Raw genomic sequence first — 26,914 nt, 5'->3', positions numbered from 1 at the left:
TCATGTTTTTAACTTATTTTTGAGACAGAGAAAGACAGAGTATGAAGGGAGAGGGACAGAGAGACAGGGAGATACAGAATCCAAAGCAGGCTCTAGGCTCTTAGCTGTCAGCACAGGGCTTGACACAGGGCTCAAAACCACGAACATGAGATCATGACCTGAGCTGAAGTCGGAGGCTTAACTGACTGAGCCTCCCAGGTGCCCCCCAAAAAAAATTTTAAGCATACTGGTTATGGCTGTCAATCTCAGAAGGTGCTCTGAGCTACCAATTCTACTTCTGTAAATTTTTCTGAAGAAGTCATAGAGGATATGTATACTACAGTGTTTTACAAGAGTAAAAAATGAAAAATAATCTAAAGGCCCAATAAAAGGAAACTAGGTAAATAATATATGACAGATCCGTGCAATGAACTATGCAGTCAAAGGATGTTACAGAATAAGTTTGACATAGGAAGAAGTTCACTCTTTAATGTTAAGCTATATAAGCCAGTAGTAAGATAGCGTGTACATGTTATAGCCACAATATCTTGTTAATAGAGGAAGCAGACTAGTTACAAAAAGGAACAGCCTGAGGTTGTCAAGAATAGGGCGGGGCCACAGAAAATGGGGCTGTTTGGAAGTCTAGATAAGGCTTCCCAGAGAGCGCACTGCACAGCAGGAGGGTGCCACTAAATCAAGGAGGAACACACTTGAGGCCAGGGAGCCAAGAAAACACACAGAACCTTAGTACTCTGCTCACTGGACTGAGCCTTTAAACAGGAGCTACCAAGGAACTATAAGGTAGTGCATGCAGATAAGAACTGCAGTGGGGGAAGACACAGTGACCAACAAGCAACCCCTCCTCCTAAAGCTCAAGTTACTCATGAAAGGAAGTGGGTGCACACTTATTAAATAAACAAGGGCATGTCCCAGTGCACAATCAGTGTCAAAGGCTGTGCACTGAGTGAATGCCTTTCTGTCCTGCAGCCCATGTGCATTTGGAGAAAACCCAGGTCTCAAGACAGCACCTTTCACTAAGGATGGGTGTCCCCACTTCTATGCACAGGGCTCATCAGACTCAGGCATGTTGCTGTAATATTTTCTTATTGAGGACCCTGGAGACTTTACGTCTAGGATTCCTGAATTATAACTGACATTTTTCTCACTGTAGCCATAACAAAACTATTTATCCATAGCTAAACCACTATCACAAAATGAAAACAGAGACAAAACATACCGTTTAAATTTAAATAACGGATTTGAATATAGCTCTTGGCTACAAACTTTCTTAAAAACCTGACTGTGATACTGTTTGTGGATGACCTCCTCACTGGTGCCTTTTCTATCATCTATTACCTAATGGAGCCCAGTCAGACCTACACCATTTTCTCTCCTGACTTCTAAATGTCTTGCCATGCTGTGGCACTGAACCATCTGGGAAACCAGAGGAGTCCTGGCCATGTCTAAGAGCCACCTCCCCTTTCTCACCACAGATGGCTTAGGTGAAGCCTTTAAGCTAAGAACAGGGATCAAGCTGCCTCTCACAGACCCACAGAACCCAGAACTTTACTGGACACAGGGGGGGCATGCAATAGACATCAATCATTAAATGACATCATGTCTATAATCTGTGGATATTCAAAATGGAATTCCTTAACCTTCCTTAAGAAACAGAATGTTAACACTCTACCTGGTCTGATCCCTTGATTTGAACAGCACTAACAGCAACAACAAGACCTCAGAATTAGCATACCACTATGGAAAATTTGGCCTTCTGTTGAAACAAATATTATTGACCACAAATCCATTAACGACCAACTAAGAATATCCCAGCAGATTTTGGAGTTTTGGTGAGAACAGATTATGTGAAGAGAAGATACATACATCTAGCACTTTGTGAAACTGACAGTAGAGTAATATGAATCTATCCTTTCAGTGCCAACATCCGAGAACACATCAGTATATACAAGATAGTAGGCACACGTATGTCAGCTGTATGCACCCCCCACTAGCCTTCTCCGGGAAGTGCTACTGTGATCCCCATGTCACAGATGGGGGTATGATAAATGGCCCATATTGTGTCCCTAGTATATCACAGAAAATCAGAGATTCTTTCCCTCAATAATCCATTATAAACCTGAAGAAACTCAGAGACAATTAATTTAAGCAAAATGCAGTGTGACTGCACCTTGCCCTATAATGGATACCAGGGAATCTATAAGGAAGTTAGGTTCCAAAAGGCTCTTTGCCAAAAATAGCACAGGGGTAGAGGAAGAGGACCTAGAAGAATTTATGCTTTAAAAAAAAAAAAAAGGTAGTCTAAGCAATATGGCCACCTTATCCCTGATTTGGGGTGGGGGAGGGGGGTCACAAGAGAGAACTGACTGCACACACACCCCAGCAGTATCTCTGGGGAAGCAACCATAGGTGATTTGGAGGTGGAAAAGGATGTGTGTTGGGGGTGGGAGCACTATTTAAGCCATCTTCCACAAGAGGGCCAGGAAAACCTTGGGGAGGATATTATAACATAAGAGCGTGCAAACAGCTAAACTGTCTCAGGAAAGAACTCCCTGAGTTTTCACACCAATACTGTCTAATGCTCAGAGAGCTATTTAGGATCTTCACAACTGGGAAGTCTTCCACTCTTTTCTATGTTTTCAATTGCGGAAAATAGAATCTTCCAGCAGAATCCAGATGAACCCTTCCTTGCTAGACTGTTTTGATAACGAAATTAACAACCTATTAGTACTATTGTCTGGACCCCTCCATTCCATAACCTTTAGATTATCTTCCTGAAACCCTGACTGAAAGTATTAAGACAGCTCTTACAGAGCTGTTACATCTTGCCAAGATCAGTTCCTACCCTGTTTAAAGCCCATCACTGTTCTCCAGGCTTGACAAGACAAACCTTAAGCCCTTAGTTGGAAGAGTCATCAGAACCATCGTGCCCTGGAGTCCAGCAACAGACCAAGTGATTCTAGCATCCCCATGCATTTCATTAACTTCTCTGCCAAGAATGCCCTTTTCTGTAGCAAATATTAGGGAATTACAGAACATACTTCTTAGCAGAACCAGTGTGTCAAACAAGAAATCACAAGCGAAATTAGAAAATGTTTTGAGGGGCGCCTGGGTGGCTAAGTCAGGTAAGTGTCCAACTTCAGCTCAGGTCATGATCTCACAGTTTGTGGGTTTCAAGCCTTGTGTCAGGCTCGGCACTGACAGCTCAGACCCTGGAACCTGCTTCAGATTCTGTCTCCCTCTATCTTTCTGCCCCTCTCCCGCTTTTGTGTACTCTCTCTCTCAAAAATAAACACTAGAAAAAAGAAAAGAAAAGAAAATGTCTTGCACTTAACAATGAAAATACCACAGCATTTGGTGAGATGCCAGAGAGAAATTTACAACTGTAAATGTTTATGCTAGAAAAAAACTGGTTAAGTCCCCTTAAGAAACTAGAAAATGACTAAGCTCAAAGCAAGTGAGAAGAAAAAATAAAGAAAAAAAAATAGGGGTGCCTGGGTGGCTCAGTCGGTTAAGTGGCCAACTTCAGCTCAGGTCATGATCTCACAGTTCATGGGTTCAAGCCCCGCATCAGGCTCTGTGCTGACAGTGCAGAGCCTGGAGCCTGCTTCTGATTCTGTGTCTCCCTCTCTCTCTGACCATACCCCGCTCACTCTCTGTGTTTCTCTTTCTCTCAAAAATAAACAAACTTAAAAAAAAAAAAAGAAAGTGCTCGCTTCGGCAGCACATATACTAAAATTGGAACAATACAGAGAAGATTAGCATGGCCCCTGCGCAAGGATGACACGCAAATTCGTGAAGCGTTCCATATTTAAAAAAAAAAAAAAAGAAAGAAAGAAAAGAAAAAAAAAATAAATGAAACCCAAACCAAATAATATTGAAAATTAACAGGGGTGCCTAGGTGACTCAGTCAGTTAAGCGCCCGACTTGATTTTGTCTCTGGTCACCTCATAGTTTGTGAGTTCAAGTCCCACATCAGGCTCTGCACTGACAGCGTGGAGCCTGCTTTGGACTCCCTCTTTCTCTTTCCTTCTCTCTGCCCCTTCTCTGCTCTCAAAAATATTTTTAAAAAGTTTTAAACATCTAACTCTTCATTTTAGCTCAGGTCATGGTCTCACAGTTTATGAGTTTGAGCCTCAAGCTGACAGTGCAGAGCCTTTCTCTCTCTGCCCCTCACTCACACACTTTTTCTCAAAATAAATAAACTTAAAAAAAAGAAAAGATCAATAAAGCTCTAATAAAAACTTTAGCTAGATTAAGAAAAAAAGAGAATACAAATTACCAGTAACAGGGGTGAAAAAGGGGCTACCCATACAGATCTTACAGGTACTAAAAGGAAAATAGGGATTATAAATAATCTAATTCTAATAAATTTAAATGTTAGGTGAAATTGACAAGTTTCTTGGAAAATACTTAGCAAAACTGACACAAAATAGAGAAGATAAAAAGAATAGTTCTTATATCTACTACAGATATTGACCTAAAAAAGTTTTTAAGTTTGTTTATTTTTGAGAGAGCAAGACAGAGCATCAGTGGGGGAGGGGCAGAGAGGGAGGGAGACACAGAATCTGAAGCAGGCTCCAGGCTCTGAGCTCAGAGTCTGAGACAGGGCTCAAACCTATAGACTATGAGATCAAGACCTGAGCTGAAGTCAGACACTTAACCAACTGAGCCACCCAGGCACCCCTAAACATTGACTTTATGATCAAGAATTTTCTCACAAAATTCCATGGCCATAAGTTTTTACTGTTGAATTCTATCAACACCAATTTTACAGTTTTAGAAATTCAAGGAAGTAACATTTCTTCCAAATTCATTTTATGAAGCTAACATAACAACCCTGAAATAAAAATTTGACAAAAATACAACAAAAAGAAAATTACAGACCAGTATCCCTTACGAAGATAAACACAAAAATCAATCCAAATATTTTAGCAAATTCAATCCAGCAATATAGAAAATGGACAATGATATTGAAGTGGGGTTTATCCCAGGAGTGGAAAGCTAATGTAATATTTGAAAACTCCTACTGTAAGTCATTGAATTAACAAAATAAAGGTGGATAAAATGATCGACCATTTCAGACACAGAAAACCCATTTGACAAAATTCATTCAAGATAAAAATTTGCAGCAAATCAGGACAAAAAGTGAATTACCTGAGGAGTTGGGGGGAAAAGTTAACTGCCTGAATCTGATATAGAGCACCTCTGAAAAACATTATACTGAATTCTACGATCAGAAGAATGGCACATGATCACCCTGACAATTTAACATTATATTGGAGGCCCTACCCAGGGTAATAAGGCAAAGAAAAAAGAAAAACAAAGACATTAAATAAAGATTGGAAAAAGGAGCAAATATGTCTCTATTTTTAGATAAAATGACTGTTTAGATAAAATGACTCAAAATATCCTAAAAGAATATGTAAAACTACTACTAGAATAAATTAAGATAACAAAATACAAAGTCAATATATAAAAATCAAGTGTATTTCTATATAGCAGTAAATGAAAACTAAAATTTTAAACAGGTGAAATGTATTTTAATAATACATTTTATTTATACCAATATATCTGAAATATTATTTAAAGACATATTTTATTTTACATTTTTTTAAAGTTTATTTTGAGAGAGAGTGAGTGTGTGAGCATGCATGCGATCAAAGGGAAGGGCAGAGAAAGAGGGAGAGAGCATCCCAATCAGGCTCCTAACATGGGGCTTGATCTCATGAACCATCAGATTAAGACCTTAGCTGAAATCAAGAGTCAGCCGCCCGACCAATTGAGCCACCCAGGCACCCATTACATCCTTTTTTCAAATGAATCTTCAAAGTACACTTTTATTTTATTTTATTTTATTTATTTTTTAATGTTTTATTTATTTTTTTTCAGAGAGTGAGAGCAGGGAGGGGCAGAGACAGCAAGGGGGGGCGGAGGATCTGAAGTCAGAGCTGAGAGCAGTGAGCCCAATATGGGACTCGAAATCACAAACTGTGAGATTATGCCCTGAGCCTAAGTCAGATGTTCAACTGAGCCACCCAGGTGCCCCCAAAGTACACTTACATTTTAGAATCATAGAATATACCAATTCAAAATAGCCACATTTCAAATGCTCAATGGCTACATGTGGTCATGGCCACCATACTGAACATAGCTACAGACTGAACAAAATCAAAATTAATCAAAATCAAAGCAAGGGTTTTTTTCAGGGGTGAGGGGCAAGACGTATAAATTAACAGCTGATCCTAAAATCTGTGGAAATGTAAATGACCCAGAATATCCAAAGCAATCTTGAAAGAAAAGATCAAAGTTGGAGGACTTATACAATCTGACTCTAAGACTTACCATAAATATAAAGCTACAGTGATCAAAGTAGTGGGGTACATACAGGCTTAAAAACAGACTTATAGATCAATGCAACAGAATAAAATCCAGAAGTAAACTCAGACATTTAGGGTTAATTTTAAACAAAGGTGCTATGGAATTCAACAGAGGAAACATTCAACAGATGGTTCTGAAATAACTGAACATCATTATGCAAAAACTGTAAAACAGAACTTAGGCACTTCATATCACACAAAAATTAACTCAAAATAGTTCACAGATTTTAATGTAAAACTAAAACTATAAAACTTCTACAAGAGAATCTCTGTGACTTTGGCTTAAGCAAAGATTTCTTACATAAGTCAATGAAAGCACGCTGATAAACTGGACTTGATCAGAGTTAAACTTACTCTTCAAAGACATTATTAAGAAAATGGAAGAGACAAGCCACCAACTAAGAGAAAAATAATTACAAATCATGTATCTGATAAAGGACTTAATTCAGAATCTATAAAGAACTCATGCAACTCAGTAAGACAATCCAATTTTAAAAAATGGATAAAAGATTTGTACACTTCACCTCAAAAATGTATGAACAGTAAATAAGCAAAAGAAAAGATCTTCAATATCATTAGTCATAAGGGAAATGCAAATTAAAACCACAAGATACCACTTCACACTCAACTAGAATGAATATAATCCAAACTGTCAATACCAAGTGCTAGCAAGAATATGTAGAACCTGGAACCCCTACTGAATCCTGGCAGCAATGTAAAATAGAAGTCACCTTAGAAGAGTCTGGCAGTTTCTTAAAACCTTAAACACATACATTATAACCTAGCAATCCCACTCCCAGATATCTATCCAAGAAAAATGAAAACATGTCCATTTAAAGCCCTGGACATAAATGGTCATGGCAGCATATTTCAAATAGCCTCAAACTGGAAACAACCCAATGTCCACAACTGATGAATGAACAGATAAACAAAATGTAATATATCCATACAATGGAAAATCCAGCAATAAAAAAGAAAGCACTACTGACATGTATATAACATGGGTGAACCTCAGAAACATTATGCTCAGTAAAAGAAGCTGGACACAAAAGACTACATATTGTATAATTCCTTTGATATGAAATTTCTAAAAACGGTAAAACCAGAGAGACAGAAAGATGACCACTAGTTGCCTGGGGCTGTGAGCAGGGACTGACTACTAACCAACACATGGGAACTTTTCAGATGATGAAAATGTTTTATAACTCAGACTGTGGTTATGGTTACATAGTTGTATACATTTACTAAAATGTATCTAATGGTATACTTTACAATGGATGAATTTAATGGAATGTAAATAATCCTTCAATAAAGCTGTATAAAAATAAAATTGATTGATGGCTAGATATATAACAAAACAAATGTAGCAAAAGGTTAGCAACTGTATAATCTTGATGGCAGGTGTATGGATGTCCACTATACAATTCCTTAAATTTCTTTGTGTGTTTTAATTTTTCATAATAGAAGTCAGGAGGGAAAAGTTTGCCAAATTTAACATAATGGCAATAACTTGCATAAACAAATACAATAAACAAAAGACTGACCTTTAAGCTGCTGCATTAGTCACTTTGACCTTTTGGAAAATTTCCCTTCAGAGTTTTAACATAGTTTTGACCAAAAGTTAACAGATCATATAATGTGAATTTCAGCATAAATAGATGGAATTTCCATACAGGTCTAGAACGCTAATACCTATAACGCTCTCTGGCTCTCTCTTGATCTCCCAGACCAAGCCTTCTTAGTGTTTCACTGCATGTTCTGCTCCTAGTCTATTGGCTCCTTAAATGTTGCTGTTCCACAAAGCACGGCTCTCAGGCCTGTCCTTGGGTTATCAAAGTCATGCTTAAGCCTTGGTCAGTGTGAACATAAGCCCCAAAGATAAGAACTCCTTTTTTATTTTTCCTGGGAGCTGGGGAAGGGATGTGACTGATCAAGGTAGGCAAGGGAGGGCAAGTAGTGGTATAAAGCTCATCAAAGACTAAAGGTTGTCCTCGAGTCTCCAGTGGCCTAGAGAATGCTTTTACAGAGTTAAGGTAAGGTAGACCAAGAGTAGCCTATCTTCCCTGTCTTCTTCTCCTCTTTCCCTGTAGCTTCAAACCTGACCAGTTCCTAAGGTCAGAAGCCTCTAGGCAGCTTTCCTTCCAGACTGAAAAAACCATGGGATTGCCTTCTGTTGCCATTTACCCTGATCATTGCCAATCCAATCTGGGTTGGTTTTGCATTGGATTTACAATCCCGAAACCCTCAAATGGTTTCCATATCTGTATTTCAGGAAGCTTTTAAATACATGCATGCCAGAAAGGACTTTGCTGCTGGTCATCAGGTTGCAGACAAAAATATTGTCATCTTCTATAATCTATGTTTGGGACAGATGCTTAAAAGATTATTTCCCTGATACAGGTCCTCAAAACATGTACAGTAGTTACCACTTGTGCACAGATACCTAAAGGAGTAGATAGCTGCTGGGGTGTCAAGATCTCCTTTCTGTTTCTTACAAACAATACACTAAGTGTGCATAATTCTATCCCTACTTCATAAGGAGGACTTTGGGGGTGGGGAGTGAGAACCACTAGGAAATCCAGAATTTGGGCAATGATGTTAAGATTTTCTCACAGAAATGTAATAAGGTATACAAGAATGCTTTAGCCATTATTGCCAGCAAGGAGGTCCTCACTAGTTAACAGTAGTACACAAGTCCACAACTTCCGCATTTCAATAGATATTCTAGAGACACTTTCTGCCCGTGCTCTAAGGGTTTCAGAAACTACAGAAATGAAATAGGGTAAACATCAAAACTGTTGGCTAGAATGGAAAACACCTTGATAAAACCTCTGGATCTTGTGGCCTCCAACCCACTCATTACAAGCAGACAGCAGCAGATTTCAAGACCTTAGATAAGGCAACACCAGCAGCAATGTTATCGGCTTATACTTCAGCAATTCTGTGACTTGCTGCCCTATCCTATATTTCAAATTTACTGCTGTATATTTTCTCCATTAGGTCTCTACACAGAAAGCGGACTGTGGAGAAATGATTATTTAGATCACAGGTCCCTAAGCCTACTCAAGTTTGTTAGTAAACGACAGCCTTACAAATTTCTACAAAATTCTTTGTCTCTATCAGAATTTTATAGTAATCATTGGAACAAACATTTCTTAATCTCCTGACCACAAGGAACTTAAAATACCAGAGCTACTGAAGAAAATGCTAAGTACATACAACATTCTAGACCCTTTCTAACACAGCCGACATCTACCTTTGGGGAAACTGCTTTAAGACTTTCAGAAAATTTAACAATTACTACTTGACATCCCAGAATACTTGGATAGTATATGTTGATTATTCAAAAGTGATGCATAAGACACACTAATTTTATGTAAGGATCAAGGCACACAGTGAATAGTCACTGTTCTTGACAACAGTTCCCCAAGGAAACCCACGAAAATGGTCAGTTGCTTCTTCCTCTTTTTAGTCTCCTACAGTTGATTCAAGCTGTCCAGCCCTCAGGGACAAGTTAATCACACAGCTTGCAAATAGATTTTTTTCCCCCAGAAAAAAGCAATCCAGCAGCCCACCAAAACTGTCACCATCCCTTCCCACACTTACCAGTGCCATAGGGAGGATGCAGCTGATGGCAGTGAGCATCAACGGCCTGAAAAAATACAGGTGGTAGTTTCAATTTTTATTTAGAATTCTTACTTGCCAACTGCCTGAAATTTTTAAGGCTACACGAATGGGTCTCCATGCCTCAGCCTGTGTTAAGCCACTTCGTAGTCCAATCACATTTGTTAACAAACACTAGTGGTCATTCACTAAACAGCAGAGATGAAGGAAAGGAGTGAATTGTGGGTGAGCTTCTGGGCTGGGGTAGAAAGGGACATGATAAAGGAACGCTAGCCTAAGGAGATCAAGATGGATGAATTCAGGTCTTGGAGGGTAGGGAGTGAGGCGAGAAGGTACTAAAGGGGTAAGAGGAAGAAACAAGGTTAAAGCACAAAGACAAAGGAGTAGGTGAACATCGGCCTAGAATGGGACAAAATCAGCAGTGTGGTGGCAGTGGGTCCCAGAGGCTCATCCCTACAATCTAATTTAAGTTGGTGGGCTTTCACTTCTCCCAAACTTCACATTTACATATTCTCAGCTTCTAGAAGGTCAGCTCTCTGGCACCTGATCATAACTTTGCTTCCTTTCACTTTTTCTTTACAGGTCTCCATGGAGGGAGGGCACATTTGTAGTTGAGGCACCCACTTCATTCATGCTTTAAAAATCTGATCAAATTTGAAGATTTCTCTCCAGTCTAACCTTAACTCAGTTCAGTCTCTGATCATTAAAATCAATACCAAAAACCCTAAAGACCTCACCAAATAAAGTTATTTACACAAAATACAATAAAGCAAAAAAATGAAAGTCATTATCCCTGACCACGAGGACACTTTTTTATTATGAAAAATTCCAAGCATCTACAAAAATGAAGAATATGATGAAACCCATGCACCCATTACTCAGCTCCAACATCAACTCATGGCTAGGTCCACTCTATCTGTGTAACATCTATCCTCTACTGGCTACTTATCATGGAGTAAACCGAGCCAACCTATCTTTTAGGGTGTGCATTTTAATAAATAATAAAAATAGGGGAAGTACTTGGTATAAAAGGCTGGTTAAGCCCTTACTAGAATTCTAAGAGTTTTCCAGGGGGTGCTATGTAAGCAAGATGATCACCATTTTTACAAACCAAGGTCATATCCAGTAACCAAAGCCAAAAGAAATGCAGATGGGAGCTGACATCCAATGAATTGCACATAGTAGGATTAAAAGCCAAATCTCCTACCATGTTCTTGCAGCCAAAGCCCATCTTATACAAAAATAATTTCAAACAATGCTCTTCCTCTTGTAGCCACTGCTACTGTGAGGCAAATAGAGGCAATACCAAATACTATCTTGGCAGTACCATTCAGATCCCCCCTCTTCTCTAAAGGATACCTTAGAGGCTAGTGTATCTGACTGACAAAGCCACATATTTCAACGACAGTGCTACTAATTGCTGGCCTTAGCTATGTTCAAAACATATAATGCTATTTTTATAATCTTTCTGTGTATATAAAACTCCATTAAGGAGTGCCTGGGTGGCTCAGTCTGTAAAGTGTCCAACTCTTGATTTCGGCTCAGGTCATGATCCCAGGGTTGTGGGACCCCGCCATGTCAGGCTCCATGCAGCGTGCAAAGTCTGCTTAAGAGTCTCTCTTTGCCTCTACCCCATCCTTGCAGCCACACACACTGTCTAGAAAGAAAGAAAAGGAAAGAAAGATTTAAGAAAGCAAGCAAACAAGCAATAAAGAAGGGGCAACTCCATCAGAAAGGAAGCTCCTTGAAGGCCAAGATTTATAACTATTTCCTTCTCTGCCAGATGCAAGCACCTGGAACAATGCCAGTGCCAGTACTAGGTCCTACATGCTAACACCACTTCCCTTTGTTAGTGCATACTCATTCTCCTCTAGAACCCAGAGAGGCACTAAGAGCTTTCAAGCCTTCATGGGATGCAGGCAGAGGCCAGATACTGCTCCTCTGAGGAAGGTTAAAAACAAACAAAATACAAGAGGTATTCTGAGAGCTGTAGAGGATTATGAAGGGCAGAGAGACTTTGAGAAGGTTTGAGGAGTTTGAGGAGGCAAAAATCAAGCATGGTTTAGGGGGACGGGCAACAGGAGGGAAATCAGACTGGAGTCTGGAGAAGCTACTTTAAGTTTTTCAAAAGGCCAAGGTAATCAAAGCAAAACTGTTAGTGGATATATCAGAGAATATGAAACAGAAGTAGTAACGGATTTATTTATATCTCCTCTCTCACCATTCTAAAAAAAAAAAAAAGTGGCAGAAACTAAAGGCAAAGAGATCTTACAATTATGGTAGAGGTCAAACTATTTTTTCTCCATCTTTCAGCATCTATCTAAAAGTTAAAACAACAGAAGACACTTAGAGAACACTTGTTTATTGGAAATCAAAAAATTCTTAACCTATCCCAATCACCAATGAACAAAGTAAATTAAATGGTTCATAAAAAGGACTCTGATGAAAAGGAACAATACCCATGCCACATCCCTCCCCAGCTTCCCAGTCTTCCAATACAGGAGAAAGCTCTACCATTTCCTCTGGTTGTCACCAAACTCACTAAGCATGCTCATAATTCTCTAGCAGATTTAGTTTACTTATATCATTCTCTACCTTCCCCTTCCAAACCCCAATCTTTTTTTATTTAAATTACTATTTTCAGTTCTATCAGCTACCTTTTAACTTTAAAATATTGTTTATGGACCCAAATTGCATTTTCTTCCTTATGCTTCCAATGTCATTATCCTTGGGCCATTCAAAGAAGGATTTCCATACATTAAGCACAAATACATTATCTTTATTCAATCACCACCAATTACTTATACTTGTGCCACAAATGTGTTTGCTTTATATTTGGCTTATGATTTTTTGCATGTAGTTTTTCTGCTTTGCATAGGAATTCTAGTTCCCCTGCCCCTTGTAAAGAGTCCTATGGTTTCTTTACCATATTCTAACTATCTTCCAGCTTCTTCATTTTATCTATTGTTTGGAATCTACCCATTCCTATTTCTGAATAAATTTTTTTGGATCCCACCAAAATTATTCAAATTTGGGCTGATTGCTTTCCAAGACTGTTGTACAAGTATCATGAAAATTTTCATTGGACAACTAGGTTATTAGTTTAACCATTTAATGACTTCTTTATTTTCCTCTTTCTTGATTTTCATCTGCAAGTAACTGCTTCAGAAAAGGTACGAGGAAAGGAAATTTCAGGAGTCCTTGCAAGTCTGAAAACAAGTTTATTTTGCAATGACAGTATTGTAGGTTCAAAACGATTTTCCCTCAGGACTTGGAAGACTGCTGCTCCATTGCCTTCTAGTTGTCACTGTCGTTGATAACATATCTAATTCCCATTTCTTTCAGAAGACCCAGTGTATCTTCGTGGAAACTTCCAGGTTTTCTTTCTATTCTTTTCTGAAATTTCACAGTGACGAGAGTAGCAGGTGGGTCTTTATTCTTCTGGGCAAAGGGTAGACCCTTTCAATATGCTCCTCTCTGTAGATTCTGGAAATTTTCTTCTTCTTATACTTCTAAATATATTCCTCCTTTTAGTTTTTTGTTCTCATTTCCCAATAATTCTGGTAGATGATAGATCTCTGGATTGGTCCTCCATTCTCTTCTTTCTGCATACAATTTTTGCCTGTATTTTGGCTTTATATCAAGATTTTTCTCTTGATTTTATCTTCTGATCTATCTACGGAATATTTTTTAAGTTGGCAAACCCATAATTCATCTCCACAAGCTTTTTTATTTTGATAGTTTCTTCCAGATGGCATCTCTGATTGTTTTATGGATGCTACATCTTCTTGAATATCTTGGAGAGTATTAAATAGTGCACTTTTATAAATAAGCAAAATCATCTACTGGTCTGTTTCACCTATGGTCAATTTTCCTGTTTCTCTTCTATTCTGCATGTTTTCCTCAAAGGTCTGGTGATTCTTGGTTAGCTATTCACGGTAAAAAACAAAAGGTTGCCAGAAAAAGAAATGAAGTAGTGATACATGCTACAACTTGGATGAACTTTGAAAACATCATGCTAGGTGAAAGCAGACACAAAAGGTCACATATTACATGATTCCATTTATAAGACATATACAGAATAGGTAAATCCATAGAAACAAAAAGCAGATTAGTGGTTGCCGAGGGCTGTGGGGAGTAGAAAATAACTACTTAATGGGTACCAAGTTTCCTTCTAGGTAATGAAAATGTTTCAGAAGTAGATGGGAGATTATGGTTGCACACTGTGAATGTACTAAATACCACTGAATTTTAATTTAAAATGGTTAATTTTAGGGGTGCCTGGGTGATCCAGTCAGTTAAGCACCCGACTCTTAATTTCAGCTCAGATGATCTGAGTTGGTGAGTTTGAACTCCACCCTATTAGCATGGAGCCTGCTTGGGATTCTCTCTCCCTCTCTGGCCCTCCCCCGCTCACACTCTCCAAATAAAATAAAATAAAATAAAATAACAAAATAAAATTGTTAATTTTATATGAATATTGCAATTTAAAAAGAGGGGGTGTCAGGAAAGCGACAGGCTTTTCTTTAAGGATGCTTAATCAGAGGCAGCTAATACACAAGACTCAAGAACCCCCAAACTGACCAATAAGGTCACCCAACCTCACACTCTAAGGGCCCTATTTCTCCCCAGGTTATTCTGTTTCTTAAAAATAAGAAGATTATCTTGTCTAGTTACCAAGTGGGGGCAGGATTGACAGTTCTACATAGAAACTTCTAATTAATCAACCCCCTCTTTCGCAGCTCACTTATCTCAGCCTCTGTCAGTCAAATCAGAACCCACTGCCTCTTCAAAGAGCTGCTGGACAAACTGGCTCCGGTGTGCAATGTCCCCACATACCACCCCCCTCAACCTGTTCTCTTTGTTATGAGTTTATAACATGAATATGCCTTTACTTTCATTTCCATGGTATTTCAAAAGAGAAAACCACCCCTAAATTTATCTCATGCTCTTCATAATCTTTCTCCCTGCCCCCCTCAACTCTCTAGGCAACCACTGATTTACTTTCCTTCACAATGAGTTTCCACTTTCTAGAATTTTATATGATCGGAATCATAAAACATTTACTCTTACTCCCTGGGTTCTCTCATGCAGTGCATTTTTTTGGGATCTATCAATGTTGAGCCATTCACTCTTTATGTGCTGCTGAGAAGAAGTATTGTTTTATGGGCATGTCACTATTTGGTCATTCACCTGTGGATATTTGGGTTGTTTCCAGTTTTTTGGCTACTGCAAATAAAACTGCTACAGACATTTGAATAGCAAACAAAAACAAATGGAGCAGGGGCAAAGGTATGTGAGGGCAGCGAACCATCTTGCAGAAGCCAATGTTAACACACTAACAAAAAAGATTTGACATGTTCTACGTCATAAAACTCAAAACTTTTAGCCAAAGAAAAGACACACTCTTTCCTCCTCACTTCAATAACCTGAACTGTTTCACAATTCTTTTGTACTTCCACATTAATACAACATATAATACCTCATTTGCCTATGAAGATTGTTTTATTGCACCTGCATGAACTTTAGGTTTTTCAATCAGAACTGACAGAACTAATTCTGGGGTGCACCCCAAGCTGGGAACCATACATATACTAGGTACATACAACCTCCGCTTAGAATTCAGCTGGCTTCACGGAAGTCCTCTGACAAGCATGTCTTCAATGGGAGCATACAGAAGTAGAGCTTTGGGGTTAAATTCCCAACTTTTGCATTTATTGACTTGCTTAGACAGTCAGATCAACAAAAACAACTCTCAAAGAATTTAAGCCTTCGCTTACAAACAACAATTTCCAATCACCATAAGTACACAAGAAACATGCACACAGTGGTAGAGAGACAGGAGTATCCAACTCTGCCTAGGGATCAAGGAGGGCTTCATGGGAGAAGGGAGTCAAGGGTAAAATTCTCAGCTTCCAGGTTGGTGGACGGTGGTATCACCAATTGAGACAGAGAATCCAGGAAGCTAAGTTTGATGGCTTTGGAGTTTTCTTGTAAAAGGAAGCAAGGCTATCTACAGACTCTGGAAAATGATGGTGAGAGCCTAAACTAATGGATTAAAGAAATGAGAGTGAGTAGAGCATGTACCAAGAAAGAAACTGCTAGTCAAAGACAGCAACTTTCCCAGATAGAGACTATTCTTTGTTCATGATTTTAAGAACAGCTCTGTTCTCTTAAAATCTCCAAACCAACTCATTCTCCCTGTATTTTTCTCTATGGTTGATAATTTGTGGTTTTCACAGTACAAGCATTTCATGTGTATAAAGGTTCGTGATAGTTCAAAGAAAAGGGAACAAAACATAAGATTCAAATTCTGACAATTCATGTCAGTTTGAGTAATCAAACCACACGGCAGACACATTTTAGGAAGAGCGAGATGAGAAGGTTCCTGTATCTCACTCTGTACCTTTCTCAAATCTTTCCTACAAGTCTTCCCTCTTCTGGGCAGAGAAATCTAATTGTCCAAATTTTCCCTAGAGCAGTAGGGGCAGAGAAAAAATTAAAAGTTTGGGATAGAGCACAAGTAAGGAAATGCCACAATAATAAGAACCCTATAATCAACTAAGCACTTCATTAAGTAGTGCTGTCAATGCAGGCCCAAGACCAAACACTGCAGTCAAACAGAAATATAGGAATAACAGATGGGCTATAGTCCTCTGCATTCTCTTCCTGGTCCCGATTCAAAATTCATTTTGTGGTATTTTTACTTTTCTCATCAGTGGGCTCCAGGGGAAGGGAACCAGAGGTTCTGAACAAAGGCAAAAGAATCCAAAGTACATGATCCAACTACCACATACACACTCAGAGGCATCATCAGCAATATGTCACCCAGAACCTCCCTCAATGTGGCTTTTACCCTATGACTCAAAACACACAATCCTAAGAATATGTTCTGAGGAACCACAGCAAATATGTGAAAGTAACATTCCACTGTTCTGCGCTTGCCCTCCTTCCACCATAATTATCTGTTTGAACATTCATGTTCAAACATTCATGTCCCAGGCGCTTTACATGCATTGTCTCATTTAATGCTGTGTCTTGTCATTATTTTACAGATGAGAAAACTGAAGCTTAAAAATGTTGAGGAACTTGCTCAAGGTCACATTATATTAAATGTAAGAAAAGGGAATGGAGCCCAACCATCTGACCAAGGCCCAACAGACACAAAGGCCCATTCACAAAAATGTTCACAGCAGTATAACCAGTTCACAAGAACTGTCACACATGTAAGTACTCACCTAAACACCCACTGGGGAAAATCTGAGCAAATTATGGCTCAATACAATGGTATGATATTTAGCCATTGAAAGTAATTTATGAGGATGAAGTAAAAATAAGAAGAAATACTTAAAATACAGGCACACCTCATTTTATTGTCCTTCACAGATACTGCATTTTTTGTTTTATTTATTTTTAAAAATCCCCCCCCCTCCAAATTGAAGGTTTGTGGCAACCATGTGTCAGGCAAGTGTACTGGCACCATTTTTTCCAATAGTATTTGCTCACTTCATGTCTTTGTGTCACTTTTTGGGAACTCTCATAGCATTTTAAACTTTTTCGTTATTATTATATTTGTTATTGTGGTCTGTGATTACAACTTGCTGAAAGCTCAGGTAATGGTTAGCATTTTTTAGCAATAAAATATTCAATTAAAGTGTTTTTTTTTTTAATTTTTTTTTTAATGTTTTTATTTTTATTTTTGATACAGAGAGAGACAGAGTATGAGAGGGGGAGGATCAGAGAGAGAGGGAGACACAGAACCAGAAGCAGGCTCCAGGCTCTGAGCTGGGGTCAGCATGGAGCCGGACGCGGGGCTCGAACCCACGAACGTGAGATCTGACCTGAGCTGAAGCCGGAGGCTTAACCGACTGAGCCATCCAGGCGCCCCTCAATTAAAGTTTTTACATTGTTTTATAGACATAATACTATTGTATACTTAATAAACTACAGAACAATGTACATGCAACTTTTTTTTTTTTAACACGTAACTTTTATATAAGCTGGGAAACCACAAAATTCATTTGACTTGCTTGGTTGTGATGTTTGCTTTGTTGCAGCAGTCTAGAACCAAACCTGCAGTATCTGAGGCATGCCTATATACAAGACAAGAGCAGAGTATCATTCCGGTGCTTGGCAGATAGTAAGTGCTCATTGGCTGAATGAATGAATTGAAAGCACAGTAATATTACACACGAATACGGACAAGGTCTGGAGGATACTAAACAAGGAAAAAAACTTTTATTATAGGTTAATGGAATTATGAAGGATTTTTTTCATAAATACTGTAGTAACATCTCAACAATAAAAGGTTATAAATAAATAAATAAATAGATAGATAGATAAATAGTTCAATATTAGAACAGAAGTGTGGGATTAAAATCACCCCTTGATTCTACAGGGTTCTATGACAGTGTGAAAGCACAAGAAAAAGACTAGAATGAAAGATGGTCTTGAATCTTATTGAGAGCCTCTCTTCTGGAAGGTACTGAACCTTTTGTGTGTGGTGCCAGGTGCACAGTAAGCATACAAAGTCAGTGATGACAACAACCTTTCTAAACTGGCAAGACAGGGACAATTGTAGTACTAGTTGTACTTAGACAGTTTTCAATGTTGCTCTGGACATTTCTCATTGCCCTTTTAAGATAAATTTATACATCAGTAAAACACATATCAGACTTCCAGACTTAAAGTATCATGAAGTATGTCAACATGCCCACTAACAACCAACTACCTGAAACATAGGAATTGAATCTAGATTCTATTGAGATGCAGGCACGCAACGAAACCTGACATCAGTTCATAAAAATAGAAATCAGATGGCTGCTCAACACACAAACACTCCGTGTTACCAGACCCAGCTTGAGGATACTTTCCCATGGTTAGTAATACAAAAACAATTACCATTAACAAATGCATAAATAAAAATAAAATGGTCGCAAGTCCAGCTCTGTCAGGATATAAAAATATTGATTAAATAAGTTAAATGAAAATCTAATTTTAAATATACAAAAGCTTGGTGCCATTTAAGAGAAAGGCTAAATATAAGGTATTTTGTGTTAAGAATATCAATTGCTCATGTTACAAGTGACAAATGCGTAGAAACCAGGCTGTTTTGAACACAAGACTATAAAGACTTCTGTACTTGGGTGTCAGAAGCCCTGAAAACCAATTATGATTCGTCCACAAAAGGGAAAAATGATCCAGAAGAAAAATCATAAGAGGTTTTCCAGTCACATTTTGCTGAATAATGTCAAACACTAGATTTTAAAACAAATTCATGAGGGTGGCAGAATAAAGATTTCTACATAACATTTTTCCAGCTCTACTGCAGTTAATACTGCAATTCATAAAGCAAGAACTGTAGTAAAAACACTTATAACAAACCTATTTCTCCCCCAGCCTGGGGAATGAACACCAGGCTTAAGAAGTGAATAGCACAGTTTAGCAATGAAGAAGTTTTAAAAAATCTGTTCCTTTCCTCCAATAGAAAAGACACATCAGGCTGCATTAATGATCCTCCACATGTTATTTTCTTTTACCTATAATTCTTAGTCTCCCCCTCTAGGACAGAAGGTAACTTTTCCACCCATTTCATTGATCCATGGGGCTTGGACGTGTGTTACCTGCACTACCCTTCTACTCCACTTTCAAGGCTCTCCAGTCAACACAAAGTTCAGAGCTCACTGTTGCTCCATAGACTAGATCCAGCCCAAAGTGACTATTTTTTCTCTTATGCAATTGGGTGGGGCCTTGAACAACATAACAACACTCCTCTCCTGCCCACACCCCTAACATACTACTGAGAGAAGGAGTGCACCAGGCAGAGATTCTCCTGGCCCATCACTAATAAAAGCCAGCCTGGACTGTCTGGGGCTCTCCCATAGCTGAGCCCCTTCCTGAGCAGCAAATGCCTCAGGATTTTCACAGAACACTTCTAACAGGATTCACTGAATGACAAAATTCCTCTTGGTTAACTAGTGTACATTTTGCAATAAAAATGTCTGTTACTACTAGGAAAGGCCTCTCTCATCTATAATAACAACAATAAAATAATCTTTGTATGAGTTCCATATAAAAATGAATACAGTGTTTTAAAGAGTTAATTAACTTTGGGGGCGCCTAGGTGGCTCAGTTGGTTAAGCATCCGACTTTAGCTCAGGTCATGATCTCGCAGTTTGTGAGTTTGAGCCCGCATCGGGCTCTGTGCTGACAGCTTAGAGCTTAGAGTTTGCTTTGGATTCTATCTCTCCCTCTCTGCCAGACCTCTGCTTACACTGTCTGTCTGTCTCTCTCTCTCAAAAATAAACATTAAAAAGTTAACTTTGTTTTCCTTAAAGACTCATACCTACATAATCAACTACAAATATTTGTCAGAGATTTTTCCTCTCCTACAACATAATACCTCACCTGGTAATCACTTAATCTCTAATGATCACAGTTGACACTTGAACATGGGCTTGAACTGGGCAAAGCCACTTACATGAAGTTTTTTAAAGTACAGTACTATAAATGTCTTTTCCCTATGATCTTAACAGTATTTTCTTTTCTCTAGCTTACTTTATTGTAAGAATACAGTACATAATACATATAACATACAAAATGTGTTAACTGTTGTATCATTGGTAAGGCTTCCAGTCAACAGAAAACTATTAGTATTAAGATTTGGGGGAGGTAAAAGTTATATATGGATTTTTGGAGGTGTGAGGGTTGGCATCCCTAATCCCGGCATTGTTCAAGGGTCAACTGTATTCCATCTGTAAGGTAACAATTCATTCTAAAAACAATGTTTCTGTTTTGCTATTATTTGAACACCAGTAGTTGCCCTCGAATGACAGATGTTTTCTCTGTTGTCTATCCTTAGCCCTTAATCTGATTTCCTGGGCACTTTCCTTTCTCAATTGATGATCTTACTCCCGGATTTTTCTCAGAACACATATAGGAAGTTACCCTGACACCAGGCCCTTGTGACACCAAAACCCCGGTGTCTCGGACAACTGGAATTTTAATATTTAAGAGATGTCAAATCTCAAAAGGCCATAATAGGCTTGCTTTTATGCTGAACAATGGCTCATCCACTGGCAACTGCCAACACACAACAAAATAAGTAAAATAAACATAATATCAATGAAAAAGTCAAGCCAGTCCTCAAAACTAGCTTTCATTCATAGACAACTGTTCATATGGCTAGAATTTTAAACCACACACATGTCACATTTTCTACTAGTCAAATAGCACCTAAATCAGATAAAAGAATTAAGCATCCTGGTATGTCATTGAGTTGTGCAAACACCACGATCAATAGGGAACACCAGCAGTGATCTGGATGATCACTACTGATCTCCACTCTCTAATACACACGCAACAGGGGAGCTAGAATAGCCAAAGCAGCAATAAACACCATTTTGTAAATGCAGCACTTAAATTATTCCCTCCTGATTCATAATATATTATATATAAAAATGAAATATTAATTACAAAAATAAAAATGTTAGTTTTTAGCCAGCCTGAAAAGGGAAGATTGTGTGTGATCCCCTTTCCTTTACTCTTAATCTAACTGTTTTTGTCTAGCCTCTTTGGTTAAATTCCTCAACTACTTAAAACACCAGAGTCCCTTTATATGTAGCCAAGCCACCAAAAGAACCCAGACCCTTGCTGCCCAGCCCCAGAAAGAAAATGGGTTATTAACATGCTCCTCAGTGAGGTCTAGGGAGGGGGAAACATCTATCTTCCACAGAGATCTAAATTTTAATGGGCTATTTTTTTCTTTGCCCCATTTTCTCTTTAACCCTTTCCTTGTGTTTTGACTTTCTTCCATATTTTTTTACTCCTTCATCTCTATACCAAGTTCTTTTTGCTTCTTCTTTTCATGACCTTTTGGGCCAGAATAATGCCTTTTCATGATAGTAGAGAAGGATGTACAGTAGGGGGACTAGGGAATCTAGCTCACACAACAGCACTAACTACTGTCATCAACTGTTGATAAAATCCACAGTAGCCAAGAAATTATTCAACACCTACTATGGATGAAACACTGTGACAGAAAAGGAATAAAACAGTTTCTGCCCTCTAAGAAGTGACAATCTAGTTGGAGAGATCACACAAAAATATGCAAAAAGATTAAATAACATAAAGCAGTCAGAAGACTGCAGTATGTGCTCTAACATACACAGGTTCTAATGTTTGGGCCCTGAGATCAAAGGAGAGTACAACCACTGTGTTGTAGGGGTCTCAAGAAGGCTTACCAGAAAAAGTACAAGCTAGACTATGAAGGAGCCCCGGGGGTATAAAAAGTGAAGAAGGAAAGGGAGGGCTTTTTATTGGGGAGAAGACATTCCAGGGGGCTGACCTCATATCAGCTTAATAATAAGAAAGAATGTAAATGGTAAATATTATATGTATTTTACCACAATTTAAAAAAAAGGAGGACAGGTGCTTGAGCCCCTTGCCTATCTGCAATAGAGTAGGAAAGTCAGCACAGATGGCTTGACAAACAGAGTTCTTATGCAGATGGGAACATTCTGATGAACTCAGTCAACTGGTACTGTCCAGCACATAGCCGCACATCTGATGATATCTTTTCTACTGAAATACCAACACTGTGTATAACCTAACAATATGGTTAAAGCAAAAGAAACAAGTTGATCAGATAGAGGTGTGCATTGTGAGGAAGAGACCTGATGCTTCTTTTCTACCAGGGAAATGTCCTCTGGAAACAGAGGTCCCAGCAGCTTTGCTAAAGCTATGGTGTAGAAATCCCAAAGCCAGATGTTCTAATGGGTCTCCATTCTTCAGAGTTTTCTGCTGAACACAAGAAAGAAGTAGTCTCCAATCCTTTCAGAAGTGAGTCACAAAAAAAGCTTTAGATTTCAGCTTCCAATTAGCGGGTAATAAAGCCCTGAATATCTAAATCCAAGATATCAGTTAGCCTTTGCTGACTACCTGGGGAAAAAAAGCCTTTGCTGACTACCTGGGGAAAAAAAAAATCCCTAAACTAGTAGATAAAGCAGCTTTTATAAAAATAATATACCACACATCTTAGTTACTTCCATTTAAATATCAACAAGAAAATTATTTGGTTGAAATCATGCCAATGTGCCCCTGACCTTCAATTTGAGCAGATAACAAGATCCATATAACAGTTCCTGAAGGACAGTCAGTGAAAACAATGAAATAAGAGAAATGTCCCCACTTTCACATAATGGCCAACATTAGAGGAGAAAGAAAACATGCTAGGATATGGTCTAAATGACCATAAAGATATTCACAGTACATAGTGTTCTATGTGAGAGTACTATGTACTAGTCTAATATTGCATAGCACAAAAAGTGCATGGTAAGGACAATAACTGGCCTGAGGTGCAAGACTTAAAAGCATACTAGTGTAAGTGTTAAAAATAAAATTCTTGCTGGAATAACCAACTCTAAATTTTCCATATAAAACCCCCCAAAATCAATGAAATACAAGCTAAAATTTCTCTCAACATTAGACATTGGTTCATTATACAATGGAGCTCAGTTAGCACAGAGGCACTGATTATTCAGGGCATACCCTGGGTACCTCTCAAGACATTTGCCAGTCATTCGCACATGGTTGTGTAGAAGATGGTGATCCTGAGGCTAATCACATCTTACCTCATAAAGTTTCATAAAACTTTCTGAAACCAGTGTAATCCAGGCAGTTCCTCTTCAATGTACTTCCAGTCTATCCTGAATCCACCCCACCCTTCCTTTCTAATTCTTAGCAATTTAGGAATTTAAGGATCTTAGATACGCATATATTAGAAAACAAAGTAAAGCATCAAATGTGTCCAACTAATGCAGCATATACTTAAATTTGGTTTCTCTACAGGGCCATTTGGTTTCTCTACAGAAGAGACACCAGTTAGCAACAGCTCATATTTAGATTTAATTGGGGGAATTACACCTGGAATTGACAATACTGCTCACCTTTAGAACAGAGGCTAAGCTGGTCATGTGCTCATTGAGGGCACCCTCGGACTCCTTGTAGGTCAAGCAGGTGAACTGGTACTCCTCAGGATCAAAGGCGTCCGCTCCCTGCTGCTCCACATCGCTGGCTACTCCCACGTAATAGTCCTCTATGTCCCCAGGGTCTTCATCCTCTTCTTCTTCCTCACAATTTGGGTCATAGTCCTCTTCATTGCTGTCAGACCCCTGGCTATTCATGTCCACAGACATCTTAGCATCCAGCCAAGTTGCAGATCAGGAAAGCAGTTTTTTTCCCCTCCCCCCAAACTTCACCACTTTCTCAAATGCATTAGTGTTTTTTGTCTTCTAAGGGAGAAAAAGAAAAAAATAAGTGTTATTTTGACTATGAAAAGTTATAACAGTAACCATTCAAAAATCAAAATGGCACAGGCTGGCCCTAACTGCATTATGGCCTATTCCAACTCACATCTCATATAGGAAACTTCACCATCATCTCCCTGCCCACACTTATCAAAGGGAAACTCTCCTTGAAGGGCAGAAGCAGCTAGTGATATAACTTCACAAGAAGAGCCTGGCATGAAAGAGTAAGGAAGGCAATCTGCTCCATGTCAAGGGGTCAAATTCCCATGTACTTATCCTTCTTGTGGGAATCATTAAGAAAGAGGCACTGGGCACCTAGATGGCTCAGTTGGTTGGGTGTCTGACTCTTGATTTCAGCTCCAGTCATAATCTCATGGTTCGTGAGACTCAACCCCACATTGAGCTCTGTGCTGACAGCAAGGAGCCTGCTTGGGATTCTGTCTCCCTCTCTCTCAATAAATAAACTTAAAAAAAAAAAAAAAAAAAAAAGCACATCTACCCAGGTGAAGCAACCTAAAAGTTTAAAATCTCTTTGCTAATTATGCCATACTGAGGGGTGACACAGAGAGTACACAAATGACATAGTTCCTTTCCACTATAATGTCTAGAAAAAGAATACCACTGTTCCACAGACATTGCTCTCAGATATCTGGAAAACAGGTACCTAGTTAGTAAAGAAAAAATAAAAGGCACAAAGTTCTTCAACATCCTCCTCTAGGCCGCAAAATTAACTGATTTTTTTCAGTTTTTTTTTTTTTAATGCTTTTTATTTATTTTTGAGAGACAAGGAGAGACAGCTGGAGCAGGGGAGGGTCAGAGAGAGAGGGAGACACAGAATCTGAAGCAGGCTCCAGGCTCTGAGCTAGCTGTCAGCACGGAGCCCGACGCGGAGCTCAAACCCACGTACCGTGAGATCTGACCTGAGCCGAAGCCGGATGCTTAACCGACTGAGCCACCCAGGCGCCCCTGATTTTTTCAGTTTTAAAGGATTCTACTGATCCTTTTTTTCTCTTAGATCTTTTAATTTTTTTAAGTAATCCCTACACCCAATGTGGGGTGTGAACTCACAACTCCTAGATCCAGAGTCCCATGCTCCACTCACTAAGCCAGCCAGGCACCCTTCTACTGATTCTTTAAAGAGGTACTTTGAGGCAAAGAAATTGATCCAATAGTGAAGAAAAACTACAGATTGAAGGAAAACTATAGATATTTTGCCTGGGCAGAATGAAAGATAGGAAAGACCAAAAATCTATCTAAGGTGAAGAAAAAGAGTTCAAATGGGACAAGTTATTTAAAAAATACTCATAGGTCAAAATGTTACTCAATTACATACAAATAAAAGAGAACACTAGTTGAGAAAGCAAAATAATTCCAAGTCCTAACTTCACCTCAGAGAAGATTTTGTAAAAATCCATTAACTTTTCTGCAGAAGTATGTTTCAAGTGATCATGTACAAGAAATAGTATTAAACAGTGATTTTAATCTAAAACTAATAGGACTTTAAAATGCAATAGCATCTGGATTAAATGGTATGTAAATAACTTACATAACAAAATCCAGATTAAATACAAATATATATATATATATAAAATCTAACCATAAGACAAAAAATAAAAATCAAAACACATTAAGATGAACATGTACTGAATCTGTAACCAGTCTAAAGGACTACAGAGCTACCTTTTAATGATATTATAAAAATATCGAATCGAAGTTTGACATGCTAACCATAAATGCCCAATTTAAAAAAAAATCACATTAATAAGAGAGCAGTAATGTAATATCTGCAGTTTGACTTCTTTTTTAAAAAAAAAAATTTTTTTTTAATGTTTTATTTTTTTATTTTTGATACAGAGAGAGACAGAGCATGAGAGGGGGAGGCGCAGAGAGAGAAGGAGACACAGAACTGGAAACAGGCTCCAGGTTCTGAGCCAGCTGTTAGCACAGAGCCTGACGCGGGGCTCGAACCCACAAACATGAGATCTGACCTGAGCTGAAGTTGGAGGCCTAACCGACTGAGCCACCCAGGCGCCCCTGCAGTTTGACTTCTAACAAATTGTTTGGTATGGTAGAACGACCTAATTGCAAATAAACTATGGTATTTTTCCTTTAGGAAAAAAAAAGTTAATCTTCAAATTAAAAATACCTGTAATTCTTGATGATCTTTCAAGATGTCACCCCAAATATTCTATGTCATATAACTTCCATCTAAAATAAAAAGACAAAACTCTATTTATATTTTTGAAGTTGGTACCTTGGTTTTGCAAACTTAGTTTTTAAAAAGCAAAGACATTTAAAAGGGTATGCAGCAAGAGACCAGAGTAACTATTGTTATACCCAAGATTTCTTTATCGTCCCCAAAACCAGAGACCGCCTGGGAGACCAAGTCACGCATGCAAAAGCAAAGGGCTTTATTACGGGTTTAGGCTGATGATAATATTTTTAACTAGTGGCAATTTCTTTCCAGGAAATAGAGATTTAAGCATTAAGTCAAAGCATTTAAGGATCTGCATAAAAGTCTGTGCACAGATATATGCTTTGGAATGGTGATTCTAATAGGAAATGTTTGCAGCATCCAAAATGTCCCAAAGTAAGAGTTTGTTAAAT

The 26,914-nt window shown here is 38.5% G+C and overlaps 1 protein-coding gene and 1 non-coding gene across 5 annotated transcripts in view; one reads left to right on the top strand and one right to left on the bottom strand.

Annotated features, from left to right (window-relative positions):
* Nucleotides 1-26,914, bottom strand: part of ARIH2 (ariadne RBR E3 ubiquitin protein ligase 2) — a 50,808-nt gene that overhangs the window by 20,115 nt on the left and 3,779 nt on the right. For 2 of the 4 annotated variants that reach the window (XM_029916361.1, XM_029916363.1), the window contains exons 2-3: nt 26,454-26,515; nt 23,948-24,292 (exon numbers count right to left, since the gene is read on the bottom strand). In XM_029916361.1, the coding sequence (XP_029772221.1) occupies nt 23,948-24,196 (249 nt within the window). In that variant the 5' untranslated portion in view covers nt 24,197-24,292; nt 26,454-26,515. Of the gene's footprint in view, nt 1-9,983; nt 10,030-23,947; nt 24,293-26,453; nt 26,516-26,914 lie in introns of those variants that run through there. The other 2 variants (XM_029916362.1, XM_029916364.1) reach the window with 2 other exon arrangements.
* On the top strand, nt 3,706-3,812 carry LOC115275537. The gene has a single exon (XR_003901608.1). It is a non-coding gene; the product is annotated as a U6 spliceosomal RNA (small nuclear RNA).

Source organism: Suricata suricatta, chromosome 12 (genome assembly GCF_006229205.1).
Source record: "Suricata suricatta isolate VVHF042 chromosome 12, meerkat_22Aug2017_6uvM2_HiC, whole genome shotgun sequence".
Lineage (NCBI taxonomy): Eukaryota > Metazoa > Chordata > Mammalia > Carnivora > Herpestidae > Suricata > Suricata suricatta.
This window is presented reverse-complemented; position numbering and strand designations above follow the sequence as displayed.